Source organism: Acomys minous (assembly GCF_964271855.1).
Source record: "Acomys minous genome assembly, chromosome: 2".
NCBI classification, from domain to species: domain Eukaryota; kingdom Metazoa; phylum Chordata; class Mammalia; order Rodentia; family Muridae; genus Acomys; species Acomys minous.
This window is the reverse complement of record NC_140484.1, coordinates 125,111,095-125,125,835: the sequence shown is the minus strand read 5'-3', so window position 1 is coordinate 125,125,835 and position 14,741 is coordinate 125,111,095. Positions and strand designations below refer to the sequence as shown.

At 42.1% G+C, this 14,741-nt stretch overlaps 1 protein-coding gene across 31 annotated transcripts in view; it reads right to left on the bottom strand.

Moving 5' to 3' along the window:
• The window catches only part of DLG2 (discs large MAGUK scaffold protein 2), a gene marked incomplete at its 3' end in the record, with an annotated part of 1,901,401 nt that overhangs the window by 139,143 nt on the left and 1,747,517 nt on the right, over positions 1-14,741 (bottom strand). For 30 of the 31 annotated variants that reach the window (XM_084767719.1, XM_084767691.1, XM_084767717.1 and 27 more), the window contains one exon: positions 2,877-2,991. In XM_084767719.1, coding sequence (XP_084623845.1) covers positions 2,877-2,991 — 115 coding nt within the window. Of the gene's footprint in view, positions 1-2,872; positions 2,992-14,741 lie in introns of those variants that run through there. The other variant, XM_084767712.1, reaches the window with a different exon arrangement.

Sequence of the window (14,741 nt, the reverse complement as noted above, 5' to 3'; positions counted from 1 at the left end):
GCACCTGCTTGCTTCTTCGGTCCATATGGAAAGCCTTGATGACATGCAACAAATCCGCCTCTACTGGAAAGCTAATAAAGTACTTATCCAAATGCTCTGAAATTACTGAATTTGATCTTTAACATTTCAGTTTCTTTCTTTTTGTGCTACTAGGATTGGAATCCAGGCTCTCTTACAAGCTGCCCAGGCAAGTTCCTTGGTTGTTAAGGTTCTACAATTATAGCTTTTCACAATGCAGGAAATTTAAAAGTCAAATAGCCCAAACACACCTCAATCAGTCCTGTACAACATGTGCAGTGTTATGAATGTCAATCAAAATTCATTTGTGCAAGGCTTCCAGTGCCTCACACAGATTAAAAGTAAAACAATTCCAACTAGATTGAGACTTCTGAGCCAGTCTTAAAGCTCTGCTTGACTCTGGCACTGCTGAGTCTCTCATTTCAAGAGTCGAGGGAAGCAAAGTGCTACCACTTGGGAGGATCGTGTCTACCGGACAGATAAGGCCAGCTTTGGCACGCTCTTAAGATGATGTACTCTCTCCAACGGGGCCAGAGCCAAAGCTGTGTGTGTGTGTGTGTGTGTGTGTGTGTGTGTGTGTGTGTGTGAGAGAGAGAGAGAGAGAGAGAGAGAGAGAGAGAGAGAGAGATTGAGAGGCAGACAGACAGAGACAGAAGAGGCAGAGTAGAAGTTCTATGAACTAGGCGAATATTGAAATTGTTTATCTTAGCTAAAAATTTTGTGAACTTTCTGACTTACATTTTTACTTCATTCAAATACATGGATAATATCAGGGAAAGCCCAATCACATATCCTATATGACTTCAAAGTAGTGTGCTTGAATTTTACTTCTCACTCCTCTCAGCACCTAGCACAATACTGGGCAGAACAGACTGGCAACCACAGCTAAAATACACTCAACAGCCTGAATCCATGAACTAAGATGGAAGGAGACGGAACAATGTGGGAGAAATGTAGGGCTGGTGGGAGAGTTGACTGTCATAGCAGCTGTGGGATCCCAGGCAAATGTGTTTTCTTGTTCCTCAGAGCAGACCTGGCAAGACATAAGGTTCCCTCCAGCCTTCAAAGTAAGGTAAGTAAAATGAAAAAAACTATACTGCAAGACGTTATTTCTAGACTAGAAAGACACAACCATCACCTTATACATGCACGCACGTGTGCACGCATGCGTGCACATGCACACACACACACACAGAAACCACACATACAATAGAAGAAACGCTGCTACTCATTTATTTTCAGAGAATGAGTAGTTGATGTTCTAAAATAAACACAGACAAATTTGGTTCAGTTCCTGTTAGCATGCTCCAGATATGGCAAGTGACTCCAGGGACCGTTTTTGGTAAAGACTCTGGGCTTTGCTAGTCCATTTTACATCCTTACTTCCTTTGTTGATCTATTTTACCACACTGTGCAAGAACAAGGCCAGGAGCTCTTGTGAGCTCTTGTCCTCAGCTCTTACTCTATGCCTGGCCTTTATTTCTTCAACCACTTGGCCTTGGAGACTCATTTTGCTGCTGTGTCTTCACTTGGTGGGTTACCTCTCTGAAATCTCATGCATTCGTCTCCAGTGGGGGCTACCTATGACATGAACTCTGGTGCCTCCAATTTGATCACAGAGGAAAGGGAGGGAAGCAGGCTATCTGGATGAGACCTGATAGGCTATCATCGTCTGGTGGGGGAGGAGGCCCCCTTCTGTCAGAGGCCTAGGGTAGGGGAATATGGCCAAAGAGGGAAGGAAGGTGGGAACGGGAAGATAAGAGCAAGGGGATAAAAACTGAGATGTAAGTGAATAAATTATAATAAATAAATTTTTTTAGAAAAGTCTGGTGTTGACAAAATAGCTCAGTGGATAATGAAGCTTACTTCCTAGCCTGAAGATCATAGTTCAGTCCCCAGAACCCACATGGTAGAAGGACATACACACACACACACACACACACACACACAGAGAGAGAGAGAGAGAGAGAGAGAGAGAGAGAGAGAGAGAGAGATGAAATTAGATATAATACAGGAGCTGGTACTAGTAGGTGGGTCATGTTATATTTGAGTGTCTACATATCTCATTCAAGAGCTTCTCACACAATAAAAACGCTAACAGGCATTTTGAATTCACTCATTCCACGGCCAAGGCTGGCCTGGAACTTACTATATCTCAGGTTAGTCTGAAACTTGTGGTGGTCTCCTAAGTACTGAGATTATAGATGTGAGGCACCATGCAGGCTACTTAATGAGCTTCAGCCAGGCAGGAAACAATGAAATAGTATGGTCCAAGAAACAACTGGTACTGAAATTCTTCAGGAGAAAGTATTTTTACTAAAACTTTCAGAACAACCACCAACACACACAACTCCTTGACAGAGCAGCTGATTTATAATAAATGCATGGATGCTAACACACTCAAACTCTGAAGGGTCAGGAAGTAGTAAAGAATATTTTCTTCCAAGACTGACTGCAGGCAAATGTCTAGAGCTACAGTCTATGCATTCAAGCTTTGCCATAATTGCAACCCATGCTACACTTTAATATTTTTTAATATTATTAAGTAATAACTTGAGAGTTGGGTATGGTATATACTTGTGTTTCTAGCACAAAGAAAGTTCTAGAATTTGTCGACTTGAGTGACACAAGCGCAGACCTCTCACCTTTAATTTCCAAGAGAAAAAAAAATCAAAAGATAAAAGTAGGGAAGAGTTTTAGCCTGATAAAATTTCAAAAATTACTTCAAAATGGTTAAATACAAAGCCTTTGAACAGAAGTACACTGACAAACATGGGCTAATTGGAACATAGGCATGGCATTTGTGTCCCAGTAGCTCAGGACCAGTAAATCTGAGTCAGAAATGTTCCAATGCCTACCTGACATACAGGGAGCGCTTCTGATTGGTTCGCAGGGATCCGGACCCGGAGCTCATGCTGTGGTTCATCATCTGCTCTCGTAGGTCATGGATTTTGGCCTCAAATCGAGCGTAATCTGGGAATGGGGGAAACAGGTTTAGTTTGGTTCTATGTCTTCTGAGAGTTAGGCATGCTAAATAGACAAGATCCCCACTGTTGTTCGTTCATTTACCACATACGAGGTAGATGCGCACCCTCAGAACAGCAGGTCTGCTTACTAGTGCTTCTTACTCACAAATTCACAGGAAGAAAAGGAGAGATCAGTTACTTTCCAAAAACTACCCAGAGAATGTAGAGTCACAACACCTCCAACTTGTGAGAAGTTTAAGATTCCATTAACCCTTACTCAGTTCCCCCTCTTCTCAAAACTGTAGCCTGTCATCATTACTAGGATATTGAAATGGATACAATCTATTAATTTCAGTTGTATCTACTCGTGTGTGTGTATGTGTGTGTGTGTGTGTGTGTGTGTGTGTGTGAAAGAGAGAGGGAGAGAGGGAGAGAGAGAGAGAGAGCGTGTGATAGAGAGAGAGACTATTATATAAGTACAGAGTACACACTAGGGTTAGGGTTTTCTCGTAACGTAGCAAGTATTCTTAAGTACTGAGCCATCTCTCCAGCTTTGTGTTTCAAGTTGTTTATAATTAAGAAGTTCCATGAAGCCAACCTTGATTTCACATCATGTAGCATTTACTGATAACTGTAAGACGGCTTTCCCTACAAGACTTGTCAATAGCTAGCAGAATACTAAGTTCTGAATGGGAAAGACAGAAGTCTGTACTCTGAAGATGGAAACAGCCCATAATAGTTGGTCAGTAATTTCCGATGCTAAAGTACAGACTGGAAGTACCAATATTTGGCAGACTTCCTGTTAATAATTCATCCTTAAACAGTTAAATAAGCCAAATACAGACTTAATCACATAGTACATCGAAAATCTATTGACTTTGCTCTAAAACGTTACATTTCATTCCAAGGAAAAAGACTTATGAGCCTTGGTGTGATGCTGTCTGCAGATTTAAACCAACTTGAGCAAGCTGCGTTTTTTTTTTTTTTTAAACTACGTAGAAGAATCAACTGACATTTATAATGAACCTCACTGCACCCAGTCCATGCGGTGCTTTGTGGGCATCTCTTTTTCTAGGTAATGAAACGAAGCCTACAGATATCATAAAAAGTAACCTCAACTGTATAAACACAGAAGGGAGACAGGAAGGCCTCTGCAGGCCTATGGGAATGCTTGTGGGTGTGTTTGTGAGCATATGACCACACACGCACGCACTGAATCTATGTATGGTGCTAAGATGACTTTCTTCTTTTTAAGTACTATGGCATGGATGGCTAACTACTTCCTACCAAATCTGTAAATATGATTTCCTTAAGAGCATTTTATGGTTATACTCATTCACTTAACTAGCCCCATGTCTTCAGGTTTGAGGCCTGCACTGCTTTTCATGATGTAAATGTCTTACTGCCTGTGTGCACATTGTCGAATGAATCAGTATGGCACCATAATTAGAGGTACTGGCCAACAGTTTACATAATAATCATATAGCCCCCATCAGCACTTTGTTTTTATGTTTTAAAAATAGATCTTGTTATATAATTCAGGCAGCCATGGGATTCACTATGTATATGTACTCTTCCTCCTTGAATTTGGACTTGTGTTCCTCCTGTCTCAGCCTTCTGAGTGCTAGGATTATAGGCATATATTTCCACCATGTAGAGAAAAAACTCACTGACCCATGTCACATGATTACTCTCTGAAGATAAATATTAGGCCTGGGTGCCACTGACTTTCAGGGAGACCTAGGACCCTGCTTCCCAACCATGAGGACTTGAAAGATGGAAAAGCAAAATTCCACCAAGTCTATTCCCACAGCATCGGCCAGTCAGCACCTCCCCCCATCTGTCCCCTGACCTATGTTATTCCTTCTCTCACGCCATCATGTGTGGTTACCTGTTTCCCTCACGCCATCATGTGTGGTTACCTGTTTCCGCTAGGCTGAGCCCCTTAGGAAGAGCCCATGTTCCACTGTAGGAAGTCCCTATTCACAATGTGGAATCTGTTAGTCCGGAGAGAATTACGTAATAAGAAGAGCACACACACACAGCACGTTCTCTGAGTAACTGATTGGTGAATGGGGAAGGAGCCGAATCATTAGATAAACATGGTTGTCAAATAGCTGCAAGTAAAGAAACCGACAGTGCTCGATATTTGGCAAGAGGAATTTTGCAAGAGAAAGTAGCACATGTCTAACTCCTTTTCCAAAAGCAAGCGCTCAATGCTCAGACTTTTTTTTTTATTGTTAAATTACTTCCACTTGCAAACCACTTTGCTGCCTGTATTGCCTTCTAGACTCTGTTAGTTTTCTTCAACTCAGGCATGCCATGCACTGGGAACAATCCTGACACTTAGCCTACACACAAGCATGTCAGCTCTCATAGGGTCTCATTAGGATCGAGCTACTGCAGCATGTATTATGACAGGATATTTGCCAAAATAATAAAAGTTCATTTGCATTGTTGTATGGCTCATTAGTTACCCTGAATAATTTCTGCCATGTTCTTATATTGTTTGCCCCTTCCCTTCTGTAGTATTGTCCAGTGTTTAAGTTCTCTGTAGCCCATAACTTATACTGCCTTACCTAGCCCCTATCCTAGTCTTGACTTGGCATTTTGACACTTATCTCAACCACAAAGCTTCTTTTAAAGGTACTTATCTTTTACCTTTTGAGAGTGAAAGCAGAGATTCATATGATTTAGGCAATATGCAAGCAATAGGTTTACAGACACAACTGGGGTAGGGGTGGAGAAAGTGCATGTTTACACATTGATAAAGATATGACAAGCTTATAGTTAGAAATGCTTTAGAAATAAACATCTTCAGGGACAGTGAGATGCCAATCTTTGCGTCTTATCAAAGTGTTGGAAATCGAGTCAGCAAGCTAAAACACAAACAAGTAATACACCTTCCTTATTAACCCAGTTTCTCCTTTAAATGTTTCCCCCTGCATCCCAACCCCGACTTCACCTTTGGGGCATTTTTCAGTCAAATTGCTAACACTCTTGATTTCAAACCTCATGAGAACTTTCAACTGAGGTATTTTTAAAAACATGCTAATCTTTACACCATCTGGCTTGGAGCAAGACAGAACCTGAATGGATTTGCTTCCAGAATGTGACACTACAAGGATGTTAAGCATGATAATGCTAAGGTTGGGCGCTCCTGTAAGAAAGCAACACTTTACCCTGCACTGCTTCGTTTGCACAAGGCAGCCAGTGAGTGCTGAAACTGTAAATCATTTCATACTTCTTGTGCCTTTGTTAACTCACAGGAGAGCAGTGAAAACGAACTCGTAAGTGGTGTGCTCAGAGGCTGTCGGGAAACACTGGCTGCACTGAACCTTGTCCTCTGTGCATGAGAAGCCCGGGTACCTTCGTGGTTTCCCCCTATATTCTTAGACATATAAACCCAACTGTACAGGAAGCAAAGGAGAGACTGTGCGGAGGGAGGAAGGGAACCAGATGCTGAGGGAGGAGCAAGAAGAAGCCATAAACAAAATGCGATAATAACCGTGTACGGAGGCGACATAACGAAACCTGTTGTTTTGTATACCAACCTCAAAAAAATGAAATGAGCGAACCTGTGGAGTTGTAAAGGAAGTAGAGAAAGCCATCAGCAGAGGCAGCAGTGATCAATGGCGCTCACTGGCAGGCAGGAAGAGCTGTGGCTAGGGCAGTTCAGGGACTGCGGGGCTTTCGGGTTCAAAGTGAGCCCTTCCCAGCATGCTGTGGCAGTCACGTGGATCAGTGTAGACTGAATGGACAGACGTGATGCGCCGAATCTTTCTAAACTCAGTTCTTACAGAAAAATATGTCCTGTAGAAAATGTCCTTAGCGTATATGTCACAATAAAATTCACTAAGCACTTAATAAATTAATAAATCTAATTGTTTCTAATTGTAATCACACATTTGGCACTTTAGGGTCCCCCCACCCACAATTTTAACATGGTGGATGATAATATCAGAAACCTTATCATGTGGAATACATAGATGGTATGAAAATCTTGGCCCAGGCGTTTACCAGCTATGCATCACTGGGATAGTTATTAACCTTTCTTGGCTCAATTTTCTTATAACCAAAATGGCAATAATGATGGTGCCTACCTTGTGATACGTTGGGAAGATTTCCAGAGAGCTCATGGATCAGAACGATTGGCTCTTGGTAGTGACTGTCATTCCTTGTTTTTATGTTTAATTCATAACCTCTGCTTGTTCATTATTTGCAAACACCATAAGCTCTTCGAGGGTCAAGTAGATGGGAAGCTGTGTCCATTTCCAAAACTGTCTGAGTTAGCATCTCCCTCACTTATAAAGTATAGCTACCAGGCCAAACCAGAAGAAGCCAAAGGTGGCCACAGGGTGGGATTCTTGGTCCCATCTTGGTGAACATTAAATGACCCACAAGATCCTCCTACAAATCCATAGTAATTTAGAACTCAGACAATGTCCAAATTTAATGCTCCTGCTGTTTCCTGTTGTATTAGTGGCCTCATCTGTCAGTGTTATCTCAACAGTGAAGGACACTCAGGAAACAGTGAGGTGTGAACAGCACACATTACACAGTGTATGCGTGCGTGAGTGCGTGCGTGTGTGTGTGTGTGTTCTGCCATACTTTAATTTCCTTTGCAATTTGTCAAGGGTGAACAAGAAAACCCAGCATACAAAGGAGGCACGCATATTCTGCTTAATCTACCAGAGTTTAGTGACACCTAGAGGCTTGCACCCTTGACTCAGGCAGTGTGCTTCTGAGAGAAGGCGTAAGGGATCAGGCCCTCCCAGGTGAGCTGAGGGGACAGCCCATCCCTTACAGTCTTGACTTCATGCAGTGGTCTTACGGCTGTCAGCTAGCAGAGGGAACAGAGAGCAGAGCAGAGTAGAGCTCGGGGCGAGGAGGCCAGCTTTCGGGATTAATCGTGCTGTTTACGAGGCCACAGGAAATGACTAAGACTCTGCTTACTCACCTGTACATTTTGAAGTCTACTTTTCAAACTGATTTAGGGAGTCAAAATGCAATTTGATGTGAAGCAGCTTAAATGTTCTTCCCATGGTGGGTCCCGTCAGGACAAATGCATACCCAGTCTTTAGCGCTGCTGATGTTGACAGTAGCATCCTTTTCCAGTTTATTCTTTGTGAGGATGGACACGCTCAGAGAGCAACTGATAAAGCCATTGCTGTATACTGGCGACTGTACATCCAAGCAACAGACACTGCTGTCCTGCTGAGTCACCCATCCCAGCACTACACAGAAGGTGCTCTGAGAGTCCCACTGTGATGTGCCTAAGGATCCTACACAGACAGACCTGAGAGAAGCTCCTGGTGGGAGTTAAGCCACACAAAGGACATGAGCTTTCAAGCCCCTCCCGGTGGGGCTGGGATAAATGTCATTGGTGTGCAGTCTACTGGGTCACACTATTATTTACTTAGACATGCCTGTCATTTTCATCAGGACCCAGGGATGATTGATGCATGGGAAGGATGTAGCACTAACAGTGTATCTCACTTCTAGGCACAATCACAGATCACTGCTCGATGGGTGAGCAACAGTAAATGGTTTCATTTGTGGTTGTGGTTGGGGAGCATCTTTCTCTCACTAACGCCTCAATGTTTCTTCAGCATTGATTACAGGCCTCATACAATACCAATACTGCTAGGGTACCAAAAGCCACTGGATGGGTCCTCATCTCGAGCCTGCTTCTAATTTTCATTTTCCTGTCATTGCAACAGAGCACCTGCCCCGTAAGCTTCCGCTCCCTGCATGGAGTAATGAGTACTTTTTAGATGGTAACTACTTATGTATAAGGTCTCCTCCGCCTGGAATAAGCTCACAGTTGGGTCCAAGCTGCTGGAGACAAACTGGGACAAATGAAAGCTCTGTGAAAGGCCGCTGGTTATTTACAGTGTGGAAAGAGAAACTAGAATTTCAAGGCTGTACCCTGGAGGCAGAGTTTCTAGAGTCCTGGCTCTGAGAGGGTAGGAAAATCTCCCATCTGCTTAGAGATACTGTTTTCTCATTTGGGAAATGAGGGAACCACTGCTGCTCCTACACACTGCCATTCTGAGAATCTGACACACTGTACTTTGTTTTCATTATTCTAAGCAGTGTTTATTTTTAAAAGCACCAACTATCGATCATGCAGTTTTAAACAAGTGAACAAAGGCTCATTCTGATACCGTAACTGAAATGTACTTTTACGCAGACATGAATGTGAGTCCTGGAATCAATATATGATAATAAATGGTTTACACTAGAAAACTTATAAAGATATTATTGTGTTCTCTCTCCCTCCCTCCCTCTACACTACACTCTTAAACAGTTATTTACAAGGGAGTCATCCATAGAACTCTGGTTGTTCTTTACATTCAAGAAGTAATGCATTGCCGACATCCTTTCCTATGGTACAAAATTCATTTACTTGGAGCTCAGAACATACCCAACACCACCTCTTATTTCTTTAGTTGTTCTGGGATGCTAAAGCCTTATTGACAGAAGGGGGCCAGCTGTGTTCTGTCAGGGATTTTTCATTTCAGACGCTTTACAGGTAGTGATGCCTGGAGGGGTGCTGTGTCGGTGACCTGCTTCAGGACCATGGCATCCTTCTTAGGTATGCACTTGAATTTCTTTCTGCTGTCAAGAGAGCTGGCCCATGGCCACCGGCAGAGACTGTGAGTGTGGATCTTCTCAGACTGGCGTTTCTGCATAAAGACTCTGTCTCTTACTTCAACCCTCAACTTAGCTTTCCTTCAGGCTGCCAACCTGACTATGAGCTGAAAGGGAAACGTGGAATTTTCCACTGCCTCCTCTCATCTCCCTCGTGTGTGTGTGTGTGTGTGTGTGTGTGTGTGTGTGTGTGTGTGTGTGTGTTAGAAAATACAGAGAGAGGAGAAGTGATAGAAACAGAGGGAGAACTGATGCAAAGAGATTACAAACCAAGTTTATCAGAATCCAATTTTAACCACAAACTCCAGGCAATCAGAGAATGTACATCTCTTGTAAGTCTCTAATACTGAGCACATCAGTCATGGGCACCATGAGGGCAAGAAGGGAACTTTCTCTGTCCCTAACACTGGAGAGAGTGTAGCACCCAGTTATGACTTTTAAAATGCTAATGATGCTTTGGGAGACATTGGGAGCTGTGCAAGTTGCCTTTTAACTAAGGTTGTGTCTCACAACCCCACTCTTGCCACGACCTGTCATTTCTAAAGAGAACTAGGTTCGTTCATTTTGACTAGCTTTCCCTGACTTCTTCTCAGGGAAGCTGAAGAACCTAAGTGGTTTTGGGCAACCACATGGGAATTCTTAAATGTGTGAAGTGAAGTACATTTTCCAGTCAAACCACAGTCTGAATCTCCAACCAATCCTTTCATACAATACAGGAATTAACTCCGAACATCAGATCCACCAGGTTACATCTTGAACAACAACAATGACAATAAAGCAAGTTCTAGGCTGGAGAAATGGCTCAGTGGTTAAGGGTACCACCTGCTCTTCTAGAGGTCCTGAGTTCAGTTCCCAGCAACCACATGGTGGCTCACAACCATCTATAATGTTATATGATGCCCTCTTCTGCAGATAAAGCACTCATATGCAATAAATAAATCTTAAAAAAAAAAAAGCAAGTTCTGCTTAATGGAGCAGAACTAGCCTTCTAAGAAAACAGAATTTGCATAGAAACTTACTAGAATTTGCAAAATTTATTGGCCCAGTAATTGGGAATACTGTTTGGCATAGATTTTTGTTGTTAAAAGTGGGATTTATGATAAAACTGACTTGAGTTTGAATCTTAGATTTACTACTGATTCACACTGTAGATTTTCCACCTAGAGAAAGCTTAGTTTTCTTGTCTGTATGAAGAAAGGAAAGTGGCGCCTGCTGACTCGGGTGGTTGGGAAATTAAATGAGATAGAAGTGTGATAGGTCTGAGAAGGTTCTAGAAAGACAGAAAGGAAGACAAGCAGGTGAAACGGGGGAGTTTTCCTACAGCTTTGTAGTCCTCTATAACATGGAGATACTGTTGGCCTGCTTACAATAGGAAGTGACTGTGGGGGTCAAAGGCATGAGTAAAAAATGTTTGACAAATGGAACAACTCATACCAAAACTGTTTTTCCTTGAACTCCTAACACACATACTAGAAGATTTCCTCTTCAACATTGAAAGTTCCTTCCCAAAACTGGGCATTTTAATTTCTGTCATAGCTGTGGAGATATGAGAAGAAAATGAAGATGTCAGAAAGCGTTAAGGCCTTGCTGCTATGGTGATTCTCTCTCAAAGATTTTACTGGCAGGCTCAGAGAGTGGAGGTAGGGGCTGTAGTGTGAGGGTAAGCCTGCAGCCCATGATGCTTTGGGAGACACTGGGAGCTGTACCTTCTGACTTGAGGACCACTGCTTAGGCTTTCCTTGGCATACACCAATGGGACATATGACTATGGGTATGTCATGGGTTGTCTCTGTTCCTCAGTATAAAAACCATGGCACTTGGAGCTGGAATAATCATGCTTCACCTTCCTGAATCCTGCAATAACCATCAGTTAGATCTTGCCTGCTCCAATGGGTTATAACGTCCCCATAAAGTAGCCCTGGCTTTAGAAGTGAGCAAGATTAGTCAGTCTCCTTGAATGTGAATTGAGAGACATTGGTATCTGTCTTTGTTTCTATGACATTAGAGCATTCTTTTATAGCATCTTGAGATTTATGTCCATGCATTATCTAGCAGGGCAAGCTACCATCCCTAGATAAGGTGAGACAAGAAGAGGACAATGGATGTGCAGAAAGGCTAGCCAGTTTAATTGAGGTTGCACCACAAGCTCCCAGCATCATCCATTGATTCTATACTTCTGTCTACAAATGACTGCCATTCTATACTTCCTTCCTACCCACAGCTTTCTCAACATAGCTTAGTTACCCTATGTAACCATTATTGATTTATATCTATAGAGAATTCTATGGATGGGTTGGTAAGATAAAAATGAAAGAGCCTTGTTTGTTTTTTTCAATATACTCCTCAAGAAAACTTTTTCAAATGTCGTTAGGGTGATTTTGTGCTTAATGCTTACAGTCGGTGGGAACCTATGTTTCATGGATGCTCTCATTGCTATGGAGTGCATGGGGCTGACCGGCAGGTTAATGTTGCAGGAATATCCATCTGGCAGAAATGTCTTCTGGTTCATGAAGAGACAGGAGATTGTTAGTGCCCCTACCACTCCAGAAGCGGAGGGACAGTGTGGCACAGCCATTTCCAACAGCAGCAGTACAGAGCAGCACGTGGCATCAGAGAAAACAAGCCCAAGCAGGAGAGCTCATCAGAAACCTAAATTATGTATTTTAACACACTGGGTAGGTATATTTCCTTTCTTAACCGCAGGCCTGGCTAGCTGCTCTCAGCTCTATCACTTGAGCCCGGTTTTCTGCATAGTTGTAATAACACCGAGGATTCGCATCACTATCCAATTATGGAATATGTTATAAAAGAGCCATCATTAATACCTTTCCTGAGTATCAACCATGAAAACCAAAGATGTATTCTTGGCAAGAGGACTGACATGTTAAAGGACTCTAATTCTACTATCTAATGTAGGAACTGTGCATATGACCATCCCAGAACTAGGTCTGGGCCAAAGTTTGAGTGCTGTTTTCTACTCTGTATATGTATAGGCACGTGTGCATGTGCAGGTTCAAATGCATGTAGATGTACATGTACACAGATTTTGGAGGCCAGGTGTCAAGCTCAGCTGTCATTTTTCAGCCACTATATACCATGCTTTTTGAGACATGGCCCCCTATAGGCTTGAGACTTGCTGAGGAATCTACACTGAATGCACACTGAGCCCCAGGGATCCATCTCTCTCTGCCTCTTGGTGCTGGTATTATACACATATTCCATTTGTCTGGCTTTTTAATGTGGGGTTGAGAAGATTAAACTCATTCATCCATGGCAAGAACTTTACCAACGGCCATCTTCCCAGCCCTATCTAGAATTCTCGACCACAGCATAGCCAGAAGGCCAATAACTCCCTCCCTACTGAGCCTCGTTATTGTCTCCCATTTTATTTCCAAAGATACTAGCCTTGATGGCTTTCCTAGTTCACTTCTGTATTGCTTACTTTTCTATTGCTGCGATATACCACCATGAACAAGGCAAGTTACATGAGGCTTACAGTTTTGATGACAGAGTAAAGGAGTAGCTAAAAGCTCACATCTTGATCCAAACATGAAGGAGAGAGAGAGAGAGAGAGAGAGAGAGAGAGAGAGAGAGAGAGAGAGAGAGAGAATACTCCTCCAATGAAGCCACACATCCTAATCCTTCCCAAACAGTTCCAGCAACTGTGAATCAAGCATTCACTGAGCCTACGGGGCCATTCTCATTCAAACCATCAAAAGATACCTCCCATCTGGCTCATTGATTCATGCTTTTAATCCCAGCACTCAGGAGGCAGAGGCAGGTGGTTCACTATGAGTTTGAGGCCAACCTGGTCTACAAAGTGAGTCCAGGTTACACATAGAAACCCTGTCTTGGAAAAAAAAAGTCCTCCTCAAAGCTCTTAATAACATCAGTTTTTGACATTTATCTAGGATACTCTATCAGTTTGCAAAAATTGCCTCTCATCTTTGCCAAATTGTCTTCCACAGTCTTTCCTCAGATAACTCATCAAGCTATGGTAATTTTTCCCTCCCTTCCTTGCTCCCTCCCTCCTGAATAAATGGATGCTTTTCCTTCACAGGACTCAGCAAACATACAACTATTCAACTATCAATAACGACTTACTTAATACCATGGTTGGTAGTTGCAGCTTCTTCAGGAACTGATGAGGCAAGGCTGCTGTTGATGCTGCCCCACTCATCTCAATAATGAAGTGACTTAGTCATCTTGAATAGGTTGAGAATGGAAAAAAATACATCCAATTCTTACATAGCTTACATTAATTAAAAATTTTTTTTCAACTGCTGAAGTAAAAATTGTCAGAGGTCTGCACTGAATGAATTTACCTTTAGTCTTTATGAAATAATGATTTCTGAATCATATAATCATCAACCAGACATATCCTCAGATCCTAAGATTATTTCTTTGTCTTTGAGATATGTTTCTATTTATTTTCTTAATATTTCGAGTATTTTATAGTATATAACCAGAAAAAAAATCTCATAATGGAAATTTATCTACCTCTCTAGACATACAGATAAGAACTAAATTAAACTTCAGGACAATTCACAGTAACCATGTCATGCTTGCTTTATTTATTCTCATGGCTCAGAATTTTTTTTTTATTATTTCATCAAACTATTTCCTATGAAATAACGCTACACTGTCCTCTTTCCAGTGTGACACACTAAGAATTTGAATTCTAAAACAAAGATATTATGTAACGGCTGAGTGCCTTTCAAAAGATTATATTTGTCATTGAGCTGCCAGGTTTGTGACAGAAAGACTGGACAGTGAATAGAAACACAGGGCCAATGAAGACATGTCTTTTGATGGTCCAGGTTGTAAAAAAAAAGTGAGTGTGGTGGCAACGGAGAAGAATAGACAGAGTAAGTGAGTTACAATAGGGGAGCCGGATTATTAACTCTATGTGACATATAAAGCACAATGCAGGGGTATTCACTTAGGCGTGGCTACATGACTGAGAATAGAAAGGAGACACCATTTGGAAGGAAAACAGAAAATATCCTAGAACAAATAAAACAACACATTATGACTCATCAATCTAAGGGGACAATGCCATTATGATCCAGGAGTCTTGTCTCCAGCTTTCTTAATTAT